Source organism: Oncorhynchus mykiss, chromosome 5, assembly GCF_057628025.1.
Source record: "Oncorhynchus mykiss isolate SJ-2025 chromosome 5, ASM5762802v1, whole genome shotgun sequence".
Lineage (NCBI taxonomy): Eukaryota > Metazoa > Chordata > Actinopteri > Salmoniformes > Salmonidae > Oncorhynchus > Oncorhynchus mykiss.
The window spans coordinates 38,521,800-38,540,568 of NC_143026.1; the positions used below are offsets into that span (position 1 = coordinate 38,521,800).

General features: G+C 43.9%; 2 protein-coding genes across 3 annotated transcripts in view; one reads left to right on the top strand and one right to left on the bottom strand.

Annotated features, from left to right (window-relative positions):
* wdr70 (WD repeat domain 70) overlaps positions 1–5,148 on the top strand; it is an 85,852-nt gene extending 80,704 nt beyond the window's left edge. For both annotated transcript variants that reach the window (XM_021602756.3, XM_090234772.1), the window contains exons 17-18: positions 117–279; positions 4,912–5,148. In XM_021602756.3, coding sequence (XP_021458431.2) covers positions 117–279; positions 4,912–4,999 — 251 coding nt within the window. In that variant the 3' untranslated portion in view covers positions 5,000–5,148. The remainder of the gene's footprint in view (positions 1–116; positions 280–4,911) is intronic.
* Positions 5,149–7,202: 2,054 nt separating this feature from the next.
* gdnfa (glial cell derived neurotrophic factor a) lies at positions 7,203–17,944 on the bottom strand. The gene is made up of 3 exons (XM_021602758.3): positions 17,197–17,944; positions 15,694–15,924; positions 7,203–10,743 (listed from the first exon to the last, which is right to left on the bottom strand). The coding sequence occupies exons 2-3, from the start codon at positions 15,896–15,898 to the stop codon at positions 10,148–10,150; spliced, it is 801 nt and encodes a 266-aa protein (XP_021458433.2). The 5' UTR covers positions 15,899–15,924; positions 17,197–17,944; the 3' UTR covers positions 7,203–10,147.
* Between the last annotated feature and the right edge of the window lie 825 nt (positions 17,945–18,769).

Below are 18,769 nucleotides of genomic sequence, written 5' to 3' on the forward strand. Positions count from 1 at the left end.
TTTTTTTTGTCATCTATATTTGGCGGTGTGTATGTCTGTGTCTGTATGTATGTCTGTGTATGTCTGTCTGTGCTTGTGCATGAGTTACTAATCCAGTGGTTGTCGTCTCCTCTCAGGTCGTGGTGGTCGCGTGGCAGCCCATGGAGGTACTCTGTCCTCCTTTATTGTGAAGAACATTGCTCTGGACAAAACAGACGATAGCAATCCTCGCCAGGCCATCCTCCGACACGCCAAGGAGGCCTCCGAAAACCCCTACTGGGTTGCCCCTGCCTACACCAAGTAAGACTGGCCACACGTACACACACACACACACACACACACACACACACACACACACACACACACACACACACACACACACACACACCCCTGGGATGACGCAGACAGACAGTAAGGTGAGTCTGCACTGGGTGTAGTTTATGGCAGTGTGGCTGTGCTAAGGATCCAGCCTTCCTGCCTGGCTGGCTTGGTGACACATGAATGTTTAAAGAGCTGCAGCCTAGGCCTGGAGGCCCACCAACAACCAATCAGCTACCTGAGAGGGCTTGTGTTTCACCTCAGTGTCCACAGACACGCTGGCTAAAGAACGGGTCTATTCTTGGCCGAGGACCTAAAGGTGTTGAAGGAGAACTTCCACATTCTGTAGACGTATCGGATCTCTTGATGGTGTGAACAGGCCCATATCAATGTAATTCATGGCAGGGTGTTTGGCAGGAGATAAGCTCACCGTATTTTAGTTGGAACAGTAAATGAGTGAATGAACTTATTGAGGTTGACAGTTTTACCTTATATAACCTTTTAACTCAATGGAATGATCGAAGTCTAAAATGACCAGGCGTAAGAATAGGTCACTCACCTGAGAGAGATTTCCCCATGTTGATGCTATTGCTCTAGAGGTTGGAGTGTAGCCTGGCCCTGGTTTGGCCCTCTGGGAGTGAGGTTGGAGTGTAGCCTGGCCCCGGTTTGGCCCTCTGGGAGTGAGGTTGGAGTGTAGCCTGGCCCCGGTTTGGCCCTCTGGAAGTAACAGCAACAGTCACACCTCTCTTGGCTCTGGTCTCTGCTTGTTTGGGTGTTCACATGCATTATGCATCAGTCTAATTATAGCGACACAATCCCAATGGATTGTCTGTCAATAGCTTATCACCTCACCAGTGGACAGGTGCAGAGATGAGTGATGGAGATGTTACCATCATTATCATCATCCTCTTCATCGTCATCCATACAGGTACAGGTAACTGCCAAAATATAGGAAACACCAACCTAATAGGGCGATGAGCCACCATGAGCCAGAACAGCTTCAATGCACCTTGGCATAGATTCTAAAAGTGTCTGGAACTCTATTGGAGGGATGTGACCATAGCCCCTCTAGTAATTAGTAGGATTTCTATGTCATAAATCCTCAAAGTTCCAGAATGGGGTGAAAATGATGGTTGATGGTGGTGGAAACCGCTGTCTCAGGCGCCACTCCAGAATCCCCCATAAGTGTTCAATTGGGTTGAGATCTGGTGACTGAGACACACACACTTTAAACCCCCTATGTTCCTTTGAGATCCCTCTTTCGAAGTCACTGATCTCTTTTAGCCATGGTAGCCAAAATAATGGGCAACTGGACATTTGTATACAGTATACCAAACCCAGTATACCAATTTGTATACAGTACCCTAAGCACGCTGACCCTAAGCATTAATTTCTTAATTAACTCACCAGTGTGGAAGCACCTGCTTTCAATATACTTTGTATCCCGCATTTACTCAAGTGTTTCCTTTATTTTGGCAGTTACCTGTATGTGTGCTTAGCAAGTATTTAGTGTTGTTGTCAGTAGGGTAAGACACTCCAAGGTGCCATAATATCAAATCAAACTCTATTTGCCACATGCGCCAAATACAACAAGTGTAGACTTTACCGTGAAATGCTTACTTAAAAGCCCTTAACCAACAGTGCAGTTCAAGAAGAAGAAAATATTTACCAAGTAGGTTCAAATTAAAAGTAATAATAAAAATGAACACAATAAGAATAACAAGGTTATATACAGGGGGCACCGGTGTACCGAGTCAGTGTGCAGGGGTACAGGCTAGTTGAGGCAATCTGTACATGTACACTCGTGGCCAAAAGTTTTGAATGACACAAATATTAATTTTCACAAAGTCTGCTGCCTCAGTTTGTATGATGGCAATTTGCATATACCCCATAATGTTATGAAGAGTTATCAGATGAATTGCAATTCATTGCCAAATCCCTCTTTACCATGCAAATGAACTGAATCCCCAAAAAACCTTTCCACTGCATTTCAGCCCTGCCACAAAAGGACCAGCTGACATCATGTCAGTGATTCTCTCGTTAACACAGGTGTGAGTGTTGACGAGGACAAGGCTGGAGATCACTCTGTCATGCTGATTGAGTTCGAATAACAGACTGTAAGCTTCAAAAGGAGGGTGGTGCTTGGAATCATTGTTCTTCCTCTGTCAATCATGATTACCTGCAAGGAAACACGTGCTGTCATCATTGCTTTGCACAAAAAGGGCTTCACAGGCAAGGATATTGCTGCCAGTAAGATGCACCTAAATCAACCATTTATCGAATCATCAAGAACTTCAAGGAGAGCGGTTCAATTGATGTGAAGAAGGCTTCAGGGCGCCCAAGAAAGTCCAGCAAGCGCCAGGACCGTCTCCTAAAGTTGATTCAGCTGCAGGATCGGTGCACCACCAGTACAGAGCTTGCTCAGGAATGGCAGCAGGCAGGTGTGAGTGCATCTGCACGAACAGTAAGGCGAAGACTTTTGGAGGATGGCCTGGTGTCAAGAAGGGCAGCAAAGAAGCCACTTCTCTCCAGGAAAAACAGCAGGGACAGACTGTTATTCTGCAAAAGGTACAGGGATTGAACTGCTGAGGACTAAGGTAAAGTACTTTTCTCTGATGAATCCCCTTTCCGATTGTTTGGGGCATCCGGAAAAAAGCTTGTCCGGAGAAGACAAGGTGAGCACTACCATCAGTCCTGTGTCAAGCCAATGGTAAAGCATCCTGAGACCATTCATGTGTGGGGTTGCTTCTCAGCCAAGGGAGTGGGCTCACTCACAATTTTGCCTAAGAACACAGCCATGAATAAATGGTACCAACACATCCCCTGAGAGCAACTTCTCCCAACCATCCAGGAACAGTTTGGTGACAAACAATGCCTTTTCCAGCATGATGGAGCATCTTGCCATAAGGCAAAAGTGATAATTAAGTGGCTTTGGGAACAAAACATTGATATTTTGGGTCCATGGCCAGGAAACTCCCCAGACCTTAATCCCATTGAGAACTTGTGGTCAATCCTCAAGAGGCTGGTGGACAAACAAAACCCTGCAAATTCTGACAAACTCCAAACATTGATTATGCAACAATGGGCTGCCATCAGTCAGGATGTGGCCGAGAAGTTAATTGACAGCATGCCTGGGCGGATTGCAGAGGTCTTGAAAAAGAAGGTGCAAATATTGACTCTTTGCATCAACTTCATGTAATTGTCAATAAAAGCCGTTGACACTTATGAAATGCTTGTAATTATACTTCAGTACTCCATAGTAACATCTGACAAAAATATCTAAAGACGCCGAGCAGTTGCCATACCAGGTGGTGATGCAACCGGTCAGGATGCTTTCGATGGTGGAGCTGTAGAACCTTTTGAGGATCTGAGGACCCATGCCAAATCTTTTCAGTCTCCTGAGGGGGAAAAGGTTTTGTCGTGCCCTCTTCACAACTGTCTTGGTATGTTTGGACCATGACAGTTTGTTGGTGATGTGTACACCAAGGAACTTGAAATTCTCGACCCGCTCCACTACAGCCCTGTCGATGTTAATGGGGGCCTGTTCGGCCCGCCTTTTCCTGTAGTCCACGATCAGCTCCTTTGTCTTGATCATGTTGAGGGAGAGGTTGTTTTCTTGGCACCACACTGCCGCCAGTTCTCTGACCTACCTATAGGCCGTCTCATCGTTGTCGGTGATCAGGCCTCCCACTGTTGTTTCTTCAGCAAACTTAATTATGGTGTTGGAGTCGTGTTTGGCCACACAGTCATGGGTGAACAGGGAGTACAGGAGGGGACTAAGTACACACCCTGATCTAGTCTGGCCTAAGTACACCCCCTGATCCCTGTAGACCTACCTGTAGCCTCTCATCTGGGGGGCCTGGTTCAGCCGATCCACCCAGTATGGGAAGATCACTCATTACCACGGCTAATTGGAGTGTTGGCACTAATGAGTCGCATTGTAGCACTTGGGTACTGTGACATTCATGACCAAATTAACCGGTTACTCCCTTTGTTGGGCTGTTTTAATGGGTTCCCTCTGGTATCAGAACACACATGAGACAGAACAGAGTGAATATTGCATTACAACTCTCTCACCTGATCATTGAATGACCTGGATGAAAGTTCTGGAAGAGTGGGTGTTGTCTATAAAACATCCTTAGGAAAGAGTCACAGAGTAGGAGGCCTACTGCAGGTGTTTTAGGAGGTGCTGGAACTAGTGAAGGTTTTGGAAGAGCATATTCTTAATTCCCGTACTCCTTCCTATAGTCTAACCTTGTGTGTGTCTTTTCTGCGTACGTCTGTGCACGTTTCACTGAGTGTGTTACATCCCCTCCGTAACTCACACAGGACAGATGTTGGTTTTTAATCACTGCTCAGAATAGACAGAGTGATAAAAATAGAGGAATGTTTAATCTCATCCTGTCCCGCCGCACTGGTTTATGTCCTTTCACTACTTCTCCGTTCTCTCTTTATCTTGTCCCTTCCATCTCCCGCATCTGTTTTCATTGTCTGTTGAGGGTTGACCCTGAATTCGACCCTCTTATTTGGTTTGAATAAGGATGGTTGTATTGTACTGTACCAAAGTAAAAGATGTGTAGTAAGTTGTCTCCCCTTCTCCCTGTCTTCTGCCAGGACCCAACCAGATGCCATCTTTCAAGAGGAGGAAGAGTCTGATGAAGAGGCTGACAAGGAACCAGAGTGGAAGAAACGCAAGATCTGAGCCGCAGCAACCCCTTAGTGTGTGTTTGTGCGAGTGTGCACTGGTGTGTTTGGATATGTGCATGTTTTTGTACTTTACAGTACTTGAATCAAATGTAGTGCCGTTTATGATCTCCTGAGAAACAGTAATAAAAGGGACAGTCCATCCAAGTCACACTCGCAGTACTTTTACCTCATCTCTTTGATGCTCATAGCATTGTCTTTGGACCTGTAGAGTCCAAGATCAACCCAGATCAAGATTTTATTGTGATGTATTATGCTCCACTTAGAAACCAGATAGATCAAGGTGGATTCTATCAGAGAGTTCACCCTCTTGGACGTCCACTCAGTCTTAGTCATGGACTGAAGGACGTGCATGTGTTTCCTTCAGTGAGTCACTCCTTCAAATAAATATTTATTTAGATGTTATTTCTAGTGCGCAGTTTCACTTGCAGGACTCAAACATTCCTAAATATTGATGGGAAAAGTGAACATTTTGCATGAAAATGAATGATTGCGTTCGGAAATACCAAGACAACTCCATGCCATGTGGTGTAAATTACGATCCATCATGTTGGAGAATAATTTGGGGGGTATGAATTGACTAGAAGGTTATGTTTCTGTCCATATCAGCAGGTAATATATCTGTTATACATACCCAATAGAACTATATGGGTAACAAGCTGCTGCATAGCTAGACATTTTTTAAATATACTTGAATCGCTTCCTTTCACCTCACCCGGAAACTAGATAGTGACGACAGTCAGCAGTGTTGTCCTAAATCTCTTGTACAACCTGTAGTGTCTATAATTACGTTAGTGTGACAGAAAAAGCTATGCCATATAGTTCATGGATCACATGTTCGTGTTCATTACAATCCCCTGGAATGTAGCCTCTGGTTAACCCACCAAACAGTTGTGTGGGATTGAGAAGACCATTCAGTTTCAACAAGTTCTACTATAGTGCCTTTAGAAAGTGTCAGTTGTCTTTCACTGGTATGACTGAAGACAGGCATGGAAAGGGTTCGATTTGTCTTTCCTTCTTAGTGAATGAAATCGCAAAGGGTGTGCTGTGCTTTGGCCTGCACAAACAATCATCCCAAGAGATCTGGACTAGAAAACGTGTTCTTAACACAAATCCTCGAAAGCTGCTCATTATCTGGGCTGTGGCCAGATCGCCATGAAAAAGCCTCAAACGTCCTGAAAGCCGTAACAACTCCCAAAGGAGCGTGGCTTAGCCAAGCCCCAATCCTCCTGCCCAGCACTACTATTCCAAATGCTGACGTCACCAGCCACTGGCTCCAGCAGTGTCTGTTACCGGCCCGGGAATGCCACAATGTTAGAATGCAGGCGAGCTATGGGTGATATCACAGTCCACCCATGCCCAGTGTGATCATCTGCCTCCTTTAGTAGTGGGCAACGGGTGTGTTGGGGCTCTGTTTGGCACTACGGCCCGTATAAGTCATGGAGGAGTCAGAGGATCAAATCTCTCCTCTGTTTTAGTCTCAAGTTTGTCCCCATCTCCTTGCCGTCAATAGTTCAAGAGAGGGGCAGGTTTTGGCCGGTAGTCCAGGCGTGAAGTCTTGATCCTCACAGGACAGTTGTGTGTACATAATCAGTGCTTTCGTTTTATCCACTGGAAAAAAAATCGAGGTACATAAACCTTGAGGTGTATACACACCGGCAGAAGTTGACTGACTCACTCCGCCTGGCCAACTGTGCCATTTTCTCATCAGCGTTTACATATCTTCTCTGCACGGTGGAAACATTCCCGCTGAGTGCCTCGATTTACAGCATGGTGTCGCTTTACAGCAAGCTTTTGTTTAGCGTACAACCCTGGGCCAGCGTTCAGGAATGCACAACACGAGGAGTAAAGCACTAGAGAGCCTCTATCTCCTCTCTCTAATCCGGTCCTACGACTCCCTACACACACCTACAACCCTCAACCACCCTCTCCCCTGACCCGCCCTAACTTCGAGTGCTGATGACAACCTCCAACATGATGATACATTATTCCACAATGAGAAATACTTTTGCACTCGTCTTGCTTACAGTCTTAGAACAGTCTCCTTTTCTCTTTATTTTCTCCACAAATGTATATGTCGGGGAGAGACTACTTATGTTATGAATGACCTTTCTGGCTGGCGAGAACCTGGCAATCTTTTTCAGATTCTACAGCTCACTGAAGCAACAAGCATTTAGTATTCAATAGCCATCATACAGACATTTTGATAAAAATGAGTTTAATTCTGTAAAAAGTTATAAAATGAGTATTGTACAAAAATAAAGTTTGTTGAGGGCTTTGGTTCAGTAACACAAAACATTACACCTTTTCTTTCGCAGGTGATTATAACACAAACATGGGTCTGAAAACAAAAAATGCAATCCTTTCTGCCTGGTGTTGGCACTGCAGATTCCTCTGCTTTTACACACACCTTACCTTCACAAAATAACTGCCAGCGTTATGAACACACAGGAAAAGGAACACTGACAGTTGAGGAAACAACCATATGTGAAGACATAGGGGGAGTGATCAGACACAGTTTACACACTTAAAAGTAACATACGGAAAGGTAAGGGCCCAAGAGGCTGCCGGAAAGGCTTACACAGAAACCAGTTATTAAAGGGGATGATGATCCAATTGATTAAAGGGGTCGATCTTTCTCTGACAGTGTTTGGCCTAAATTCATCTTGATGCCGTGGATTTGTTCTGTGTGCTGGGGGAGATTATGGGGCTAAAGCTGGCTTGGTTTCTGTTGGGTGAGCACAGATACTCTGGTCCATAATCCATGCTAACATCAAGGCCTGTTCTGGGGCTCCCTTTCTCTGGGTTTCACTCAAAAGGTCTTCTATATGGACAAGGGCATAGTACTGTAGTAATAATGCTTTGAAGATTCCTCTGTTCGTTTTCTTTTCTGTAGTTGTTTTGGGTGAGGATTGATGGTATGCTGTATAGTGCTCACACTGAGCATGCCTGGTTACCCCAGTGCTCCCCTCTCTCCCCTTTAGTAATGTCACAATCTATGTCCGTCTCTTTGTTGTACTGTCTGGCCCTAAGACATGTATGTCGGCTTGGCTAAGAGTGACAGAGCCAGATCTCCCTTAAATGGTTTTAAACACCAGGGTGCCTTTGCCAGTGGGAGTAGTGGGCTAAGCTGCATGTTAGAGGATCGTTTTCAAACTAACCCCAGATCAGTGAGAAAGACCTGTGTCAGAGCAGAGCAGAGACAGAGACACTCCCAGGAACGCTAAAGCCTACTGGGACAGTAACCACTACAAAGCCTTTGCCCAGACTTGGTGTAGAGCCAGGACCAGGCTGAAGGGTTGAGATATAAGACCCTGGGCAGCCAAGCATACATGCATACCATCAACTTCTGCACTGTGATGGCCAAAGGACACTGGGTCCATTTTCCACAGTCTAGTCCCTCAAGGTTTTCATTATGATATGAGATTTTCTTGTGGTCTTTTGTAAAGCGGTCAGTCAAATATTACTTTGCAAATGGTGTGATTGAAAGAGAATGAAAGTGCGTTGAAAGCAGTGGTCCTGAAGGCTGCCCATAACCAACCTGTCCTGTACCTCCTGAGGTCCTTTTGTTATTCTGTCTATAATTCAATGTAGTCTTCTTTTAATGTGGGGAGTATCATTGTAGGGAAGGCTGCACAGCTGTCTGGGATAACCACCGGCAGTACGACTTTATTTTGTCCTAAAAAAACAACAACGAGAATGCAGGGTTTGTATGCTCCTTGTAAACATGCCATGGTTTTGCCAGAAGTCTGTTTACCCCTTTACTTTGATAGAGTTAGGAGTGAGGAGCAGCTGACTGGTCTCTCCCAAGCCCTCAGCCCCTAACGTCCCAGGCCTCTCCATCCTCTCTGCTTTCCATTAGTGACAAATGAGGAACACTGTCAAAGACGCTCAAACCTGGCATCCTTCAAAATGATCGGAAAGCAGAGATAAGATTTTTTTTGTTTAGAAAAAGGTTGAAATTGGTCCACTCCAAGCTGTCTTTCTCTCTGCTTTCCCTCCCTAAACCTGATACCTTATGTTATTCTCATAAATCCATGATGTTTTGGAATCGGCAGTGGGTTTAGGATTATCTACCATGGAATTCAGATACAAACTGTACAGCGTTTGGAAACAAAAGGATGAGTTTGATTGGTTATGGCTGCACCTTGAACCCAGTTGTTTCAGCACAATCTGATTTCCCTTAGAAAACACATGCTCTGCTTTGGCACTATCCAGGACAAAACAAAGCTCAAATAAATAAGGAAAATCATAAAAATGGACTGCAATAAATAACAATAAATTAGTTCAATCTTAATAAATACATCTCATATATAATTAGAAATATTTGGGATTTTACATTGGTGTGTAGCACCAGACAGTCTCTGCTGTAGGACTAAGCCAGTCAACAGGTTGAAGAGTCCTCTCTACTTTTTTTCCCTCGTTCATTGTGAATGTAAACTTTAAGCTCCAGTCTGTGCAGTGGAACCAGAACACACTGGACTGCAGCTAAAAATACTCATCAGGACGAAGTCTGTTCTCACTGTGTGCCTCAGGAGCTGTCTACGTTTCTGGGAAAATAGATGCTCCCAGGAGAATCTGACGTTTTGAGGAACAGACCAGCTTTCAATATCCAGATTTCCTCTGTCTGGTTCTGTCTCACCAACTCCATTGCAGGCAAGCCTTTGAGTCTAACAGCATGGTTCAACAGGTAAATGAGACAGTATCCATGTAGACCTCCAAGGACGGGATCCAACCATGAAGTGAATACTGAGCTGAATTGACAATGTCTCTTTAATGGGCTGTTACACTGAATTCCAATGTAATTTAATGTCAGTCATCAACTGGCATTAGAACATAGAGGAGTCCCTTCTCCACTGTGACCTGACTTGGGCTCTGGATCAGCTTAATCACTGGAGGTTTGGGGACTACACTATCCCTGTTCACCCCTTTGCAGCTTCTCAGGAGTTGGACAGGACACGCTAACACTGGCCATGGGTCCTAAGACACCACTGGAGTGGACTATTTGTCTCACGTTCTGTTGTTTTCCACTGTGTTCCTTCCCTTGAAAAGGCAGTGCCAGCCTCTGAGAGGCTTTATGTCACTGCCCGCTTCATTTATGTCTGTCAGCACTTTGCCTTTCTCTCTCGTTTCATCTGTCCCAGAGTCAAACACAACCACATTTGCGGGCGGAATGCTTCTGCAGAATGTGGTAGTCCTCGTTGTTGTCATCCAGGAACGACAGGTCGTCGTCAAAGGCGATTGGTCGACAGCAGGTGCGGGAAGGTATGTCCTTGACCAGCTTCTTGTTGTGGGTGAGGTTGTTGAGGATCTTGTCATAGTTGGTCTCTGCGTCTGAACAGGGGCCGCTGCAGTATCGGAAGATCAGCTCCTCTTTGGTCTGGTAGCCCAGACCTAAGTCAGTGACGTTGAGATGGACCTCTTTTAGCAAGCAGCCACGGCCTTCAACCGGCTTCATCCGCTGCTCCCCTCTTTCACTGCTCCTCCCTTTGCCCCCTCGCCCCCGACCCTTCTTCTTCTCCGCGCGTCCTCCTCTTGCCCGTCCTCCTCTCCCCTCTCCTCTCCCTCCTCCTCCTCCTCGGTCCGTGTTTGCTGCTCCTCTCTGTCTCTCCTGCTCTCTCTGCTCCCTCCTTTCCCTTGAGCCGCCGGCGGGCTCGGATGATCTCCTCAGTCTGCCAATGGTAGCCTTGATAAAATCCATTACATCATCAAACTGGTCCGGATATGGGCCTGTGATGTCATCTGTAAGAGAGAGGATGCATAGAGGAAATGACTGATAATGCAATAGTAAAGTCAATGCATTAAAGTGACAACATATACTGTAGTAATAAAGTAGTGATGGCAACAATTTGAATGTTAAATCAATATAGTTTCCCTGTGACAAGGTAGCGATGCTTCAATAACTGTAACAGTTGGCAGTTCCATACAGAAGATCGTTTCAGTAATTCTAGTTATACTTCTTGGAACAGACCACCTTCTCTTTCCCTTTTTAAAATACTGAATCAGAGCTTCAAAGCACCGCTAGAAGGGAATCATATGGACTGTGATATGGAGAGAGACGATTTCATCTCTCTTCAGCACTTATTCTATTTCAAATTCAAAACATGCAGGAAGCCCTCCGCCATCTGCAGAGGGAAACAAAACCCCAGAGAGCCCTTTGATCCTCATGTAATACACGGTGATTCCATTATAGTGTAAACTCCCTCCTCCTTCTCCGCATCGCTTAAACGTCTGGCAACCCACTCAGAAGATCACAGAAAACATTATTGTTAAATGACTCAATTAGTATGACACTAATCATATTACCCAATATGAATGTCAGGTGTATGATGTTTTTTTTTATGTTTTAATGTGTGTGTGTGTGGCTAGCTTTTGTGCGTGTGTGTGTTCGTTCAGTGGAGGTGGGGTTAGTAGAGAAGGAATGCCCTTAAAGCTAGCCTTGGCATGATTTACTCCAGGCCTCAGTAGACTGGCCTGTGTGTGGCGGGCACAAGGCACCCAGGCAGGTTGTGTAGTGTGTCTATCTGCCAGGTAGAGGTGTCAGTAGCCCAGCCTCTTCTTGCCGTTGGGAGTCACCTGTCTCACCTGTCCCACTGCCAGCGTGCAGGTCATCTGATCCACCCAGCTCCACGGCTGATTGGGCCGTCGTGGTGGTATCGGGTGAGCCAGGGACCAATCTGTTTAGACACCCTGTGCCCTTTGATTTAAGCACCTTCTATTGTGTGGCTATCAGCTGATGGACGATAGAGTAGACAGACAGACAGGGATAGCACCTATTCTACACCAGCTGTCAGACACAATTGTTCCACAGCCCAAACGACAGCAACACCTCCCGGCTCTCCCCGTGCACCTATTTCAAATGTTCTCCAGAATCACGTTTGTTATGATTTAGAGATCAGTTCTGAAGTCTGCCGGGTGTAACTCGCCACTGAGAACAAAGTGAAGTCCTGACAAGGCATACAAAAAGATGTTTGTATTAAATACTTCACTTCACATAGTTTTCTAGCCTAGTGGAGCATGCACCAGAAGCCAGACACAAGTATCTCTAGAGGCAGTGGATCAGCTGCAGAGACACTTGGCTCCAAAGGTTTCTTGGAACTGGTACAAGATTCATCGCTTACCACAGACATCGCACCCGAAACAAAAGGCCAAACCTCCCATTGAGTTCCAGGGTTGTTTACACCTTGGTGCATTGTTAACGGTCTTAAGTTACAGAACAGGCTGAGGTGATGTCACTCACCGCCGCTAACTGAATATGAGGTGAGGGGAAAAACATTTATCTGTTCTAAATGTTCCATGCCTTATCTAGAGCGCTGCACAGTTTACTACTGTGTAAAGTCAAGACTGTTATGTTCTTTTAAACAAATGGAATTCCTTGCCCTCGAAGATGCTTAAATGAGCCTAAACACAATATTTTGCGCGCCCTTATTGGTTTTGACTCTGTCGTATTGTCCAGTCTTTCTCCTGTGATCTGCATCTGTTTCCGTGTTCCTTTACTCTAACTTGGTTAGGGATAAAACACAACACGCTATGTTTTCTTGACAGGGAGAGGGCACAGGTCCTGCAGTCCCAAAGAGACGGGGGTGAAGATAAACAAGCAAAAGGAATGTCAGCTCTAGCCTCTATGTTTGGAACTGAGGAGCCGCACTCACTATTTCTTGCTCCTTCTGCCGCATGGATGTTTTTACCATCAGCGTGATGCTGCCCACAGTAGTAGATGTTTTTGCCATCAGCGTGATGCTGCCCACAGCAGTAGATGTTTTTACCATCAGCGTGATGCTGCCCACAGCAGTAGATGTTTTTGCCATCAGCGTGATGCTGCCCACAGCAGTAGATGTTTTTACCATCAGCGTGATGCTGCACACAGCAGTAGATGTTTTTACCATCAGCGTGATGCTGCACACAGCAGTAGATGTTTTTACCATCAGCGTGATGCTGCACACAGCAGTAGAGAGAACTGTTTAATTAAACCTACTGTTAGACAAACTGCTCTGAAGTAGGTAGTCAGCAGGATTTATCAATGACTAGTCTGGCCCCATGGGCGCCTCAGTTGAAGTGCCCTTCAACAATTAAAAAGTAGGTGAAAAAGGTAACTCAAATAACCAAATTCAACCTAGCTAATTTCCAATTCAGACAAAATAGTTTGACTACATAGGTAGCAAAACTGTACTTCAAATCTATGATACTCCCCTACTTAACATTCTGCTTAACTAGTTGGGCCCAAGCTTGCTGTACAACATGAAAATCCGTTCAGTCTGTCTACAAACAGGCTCTCAAAGTGCTTGATAGAAAGACCAATAGCCATCATAACTTTTACATCCTCAGAAAGCACAAAAATATTGTGCAATACACTGACGCATGTCTTGTATTCAAGATCCGAAATGGCCCGGCTCCTCCCCCTCCACTTAGTACTTTTCTTCAACAGAAAACCCAAACCCATGGCAGCAGATCCACAAGGTCTGCCATGTGAGGTGACTGTATAGTTCCCTTAAGGAAAAGCACCTTTAGTCAATCTGCTTTCTCTGTGAGAGCTTCCCATGTCTGGAACACACTGCCATCAACTGCACCACCTATAGCACCTTCACAAAAAAACATAAAGACATAGCTAAAGGCCAGTCAGACTTGTGAACATATTCCCTAGCTGTGTAATGTATCTTTCCGTGTCTGTTGCTTGTGAGGTGTGGAAACACTGTTGCTTTTATGGATTTTGTTTTGTTGCTTTTTGTGTTATGTTGTTCTGCCTGCGTGCTACGTGTTGATTGTCCTATGCGGCTCTGCATATTGTTTGTCTGTATTGTATTGTACTGTTATTGTAATTCATTTGAATAACCTGCCCAGCAACTGCGGTTGAAAATTAGCCGGCTGGCTAAACCATCACTTTTACTGAAATGTTGATTAATGTGCACTGTCCCTGTAATTAAAAAAAAAAATCAACTCAAGCCCAAACAATCAGCCCTCAATTACATTGACTGCTGTCCCTTTATATGGGATAAGCTTGCCTTGCTAGTTGCTACAATATGATCCATAGCAAAAGTTCATGGCTTGCAAGACTTTAACCCAAGTGTGAACCCAAGGAGAGCCTGTTCCTACCAAAGGAGCGCCCCCGACTCTATTTAAAACACATAATCCTGTATGTGCCATACGGAACACATGGCAACCTATGGCCATCACATAAACATATGTATCCTCTCTGAGGTTTGTGTTAAATGCTGGGGCGGAGTATACCCCGTTTGTTTTGATAATCAGGCCTTTGAACAAACTGGGTACCAAACCATAAATGGTATGTTGAATGTGCATTTTCCAGCGGTCGTGTTTGTCAACCTCTTCAAGCACATACACACTTCAAGGAACTGAGAACCAGTTGACTACTCAGTACTGCAGTCACTTTATTGCTATGGTTTTGAAAAACAGAGCCTCATCAAGCCACTTTATTAGTCTTTTGTTAGAGAATCCTTTTCTAGAACACGGTCTGATCTTAAAGCGAGAGTCCTTAATTGAATTAACAACAAGGCAGCCACCCCGCCTCTGTTTTAGTAAAAAACTCAGGGATTGGCCTGGAGAAATGTAAGCACTCTCAAATTAATATACAGAGCAATGGATTCAAGGACTGACCATCCAAGATATAAAAAGGATAGTTTTAACCATGTTTTGTGGCTATACAGTGTTTGTTTACATTTACATTGTAAACAATGTAAAACAAGCTTATATAGTAGAAGTCAGAAGTTTACATATACCTTAGCCAAATACATTTAAACTCAGTTTTTCACAATTCCTGACATTTAATCCAAGTATAAATTCCCTGTCTTAGGTCAGTTAGGATCACCACTTTATTTTAAGAATGTGAAATGTCAGAATAATAGTAGAGCGAATTATTTATTTCAGCTTTTATTTCTTTCATCACATTCCCAGTGGGTCAGAAGTTTACATACACTCAATTAGTATTTAGTAGCATTGCCTTTAAATTGTTTAACTTGGGTCAAACATTTTGGGTAGCCTTCCACAAGCTTCCCACAATAAGTTGGGTAAATTTTGGTCCATTCCTCCTGGCAGAGTTGGTGTAACTGAGTCAGGTTTGAAGGCCTCCTTGCTCGCACACATTTTTTTCAGTTCTGCTCAATAGGATTGAGGTCAGGGCTTTGTGATGGCCACTCCAATACCTTGACTTGTTGTCCTTAAGCCATTTTGCCACAACTTTGAAAGTATGCTTGGGGTCATTGTCCATTTGGAAGACCCCTTTGTGACCAAGCTTTAACTTCCTGACTGATCTCTTGAGATATTACTTCAATATATCCACATACTTTCCCACCCTCATGATGCCATCTATTTTGTGAGGTGCACCATCCCCACCTGCAGCAAAGCACCCCACAACATGATGCTGCCACCCCCGTGCTTCACGGTTGGGATGGTGTTCTTCAGGTTTGCAAGCCTGCCCCTTTTTCCTCCAAACATAAGGTTTTAATGTGTGTGTGTATGTATGTGTATGTAAACTTCCAACTTCAACTGTATTTGGGGCTCTGATGGGGTACGACAGTTCATGAGGCATTCATAAGCTATATTCTCCAATAATCAATGGGTATATATCACAAGTCCAAAAATGGATGTAGCAACCAAGAATTTTAGCTTTAATCAGAAGAAAGTATATTTGACTCACACTTCAGCAGGTGATAAAACACTATCAGAGTCTTGACTTACATTTATCCTCCATGGAGATTTCCTGCAGGCTGTGAGACTCTGACTGGAACTCTGGCTCTGGTTCCTCCGCAGACAGGGACAGAGAATCACTGTACCGATCCGAGTAGTGAGCTCTCTTGGCTGGCTGAAGGTTTTGGTAGAGGGGGCGTGTGGAGACGGAGCTCAGGAGCAACAAACACGTGGCCAAAACATCCCATAACTTCATCTTAGACTCAGTTCCTATGAAGGAAGCTGCAAGAAAACAAAAACAGGCGTGTGAGGTGGATCAACCTCTGAAATAATCCTACATTTACAAATTAGATTAAAATGTTAAAGATATGTGTAGGCTGTGAACACAGGAAACATAGGACATAGTGCCAAAATGGGCTTAGTTTGGTCATCTTTTGAATTGCAAGAAAATATTACAAGCATGAATATTTGATGTTGATACTATGAAGGATGGGAATAAGGCGTAATATATACTGTAGCTCCTGACTGGCACATTGTTGACCTGCTTTGATACAGTGCAGAAAACAGTCTTGAGTCATGATGACATCTTTCGAAATTCATTTGGCAATAGCAACCATCCTTCATGTCAAGAGGTTATGCCCATTCAACAACAGTGAAGCCAGCCAACTTGCTGTATATATGATGTTTTGTTGGCTATTGTGTTTTGGGACAGCTATTGGGGATCCAAATTAACAAACTTCAGAGACCATTATTTACATTGTATCAAGTTGTATATCTTTCAACAAAAATGTCAAATATAGCTAGAAAGTTATAAACGCTATATGTAGGCTAAATATAAACTGTTAGCCCATGGTCTTTAGGTTGACATGGTCTAGATATAATCTATAAATATGATTTCATACTGAAATATCCTATTACTTTTAGGGACCTCCATAGCTTCTACATGATACAAAATATTGATATTACAATAATGTCGTTTTAATTATTGTTTTTGTATATGATGGACATTCTGATCCAAAGAACCTCGATTACAACCCATTTTTGACCTATTTGAGTGATCATTGACGAGTGCGTGTTACTGAAATGGATGGCCGTCACAGGCAAAGGGTGCGCCTTTACTCCAAAATTCGTTTATGGACGCACCATGCATAGAGCATTGGCTTGTGTTCAGTAGAAATGTGCCAGATGGTGAATCCCTATTGCTTATGTGACTATTGTTAATTGAGCATTTGGCTGCAGCTAAAGTATGTCCATAGGGTGTACTTATTGAATAGGCTTAATGCATTAAATAAATTACTTCCGATTTGCAACTAATACCTAGAACATTTGGCACAATGTTAATGCGTGCTAGACTGTTTATTTTCCTTTTCTGTACGTGTTTTATCCATTGTGAATGCTTACTTTGTAGGCTGATCGACATTCAGAATAGGTCTGATATCATCAAAATTCCTTCATCAATACTATAGTAGGTTAACAGCCTACATAGCCTACAAGTGCATCTCATTTACAAAAAAATAATATTGCACAATCAATAACTGATTGGAATGTGCTTACCTTAAATCTGGCCCTTGCAGACCTGCAATTGTATCCGTATTAAAGTCCAACACACAGCGATGCATTTAACGTTCCGTGGTGAGTATGAAGTACTTGTATCCAAATGATATATTCAGACTGTACAGTTTTATCTGATCACATAAACAAGATCCGATGCGTTCAATTTAAATGACAATGTAAAAAAAAAAAAACAATAAGTAAAAATGCCACTCAGAATTAATGGAACTCTGTAGCCTACAGAGCGCCCAACCATGCGTCTGCCCACAGGTAGGCTACACGCTTAAGTGGCTAGCTGGCCAAAGTGCCTCTGCGCTGTCTATCCAGGCGCTCAATCGCAAACTAATTGGATGCTGGTTTCCACATTGGAAATCCGAGAGAGATCCACCATCATCAACTGCAAGGAGTCAAATGAAGACATCAGCTTTACCGACGCCGAATTGCTTTACCGGCACCGAATCCGCTTTAGAGAGACAGTTTATTACGTGTTACCTTAAACTTTTTCAATGAGAGAAAATCAAATCATCCACCGGACCAACATAGAGTCAAGAAGATTTACTTGATATTTTCATATCCCCAATGGACTTGGTATTCTAATAAAAAACGAGGGCAATGTGTATTCTCCATTATATCCAAGTGGTGTCCGTGCAAGGAGTGAGATGGTTGTCCACATGCAGGCTCTGTATATTCTCTCCAGACTGGCACTGTCAGTACAGATGTGCAGCTGTCTGCGCATCACGCTGTACGAGTCGCAGAAGACCGCCTGGATAGATTTATAGCTTTGAGCGCGCTGACGTTTCGAAGAGTCCGCCCTCCTTTTCTCGACCTCTACACAACCAAACAGCAAGTACAAACAGAAGTACACGCAAACTCACATCTCCAAAAACACCTGGCGCTCCATTTGCTGGGTCGCAGTTTTGGGATCTCTTTAGGAGTATGTCACTCTCCTAATGTCCTGGGGTTAGATTTCAGTAATGTGGAAGGCGATTTGGAGACGTTCGTTTGCTATACATGTTCCTTGAATACACTGATCTTTACCGCGCGCACTGGGTGTCGGGTTCCAGCTACTCATAGATCAAATTAGGATGCCCACCACACTTATTTACTAGGACAGACTTGAAAATAAGTGTGATGGGCATTTGTGGGTAAAGGTGTAAATATGTAAGTCCTTTAATATTTTATGCATATGGCACAAGATATAATTCTCCAAAAGTGTATGCACTGCAGCAGCTGTAGAATACCCATTACATAACCACTGGGCACACACTGGTTGAATCAACTGTTGTTTACATGTCATTTCAATGACATTATGTTGAACAAAGTAGAATAGACTTTGAATTGAAGTCTGTGGCCAGTGGGAAGTATTCAGATGCACACTATAGCTTGGAGCAAATGGTCACTTAATAACCAGTGTTTGGTGTCGTTTTGCCTGCAGGGGTCTGTGTGGCCCACAATAGAGCGGCTATAAACCCTCTGTGATGTGGTACCTGAGAGGCCTGGTCCATTAGCCCTCCTCATTTACACTCTAGATCTCTTTCATCTTCAGGATAGCTACATTCTTCATGGTTTTACCCAA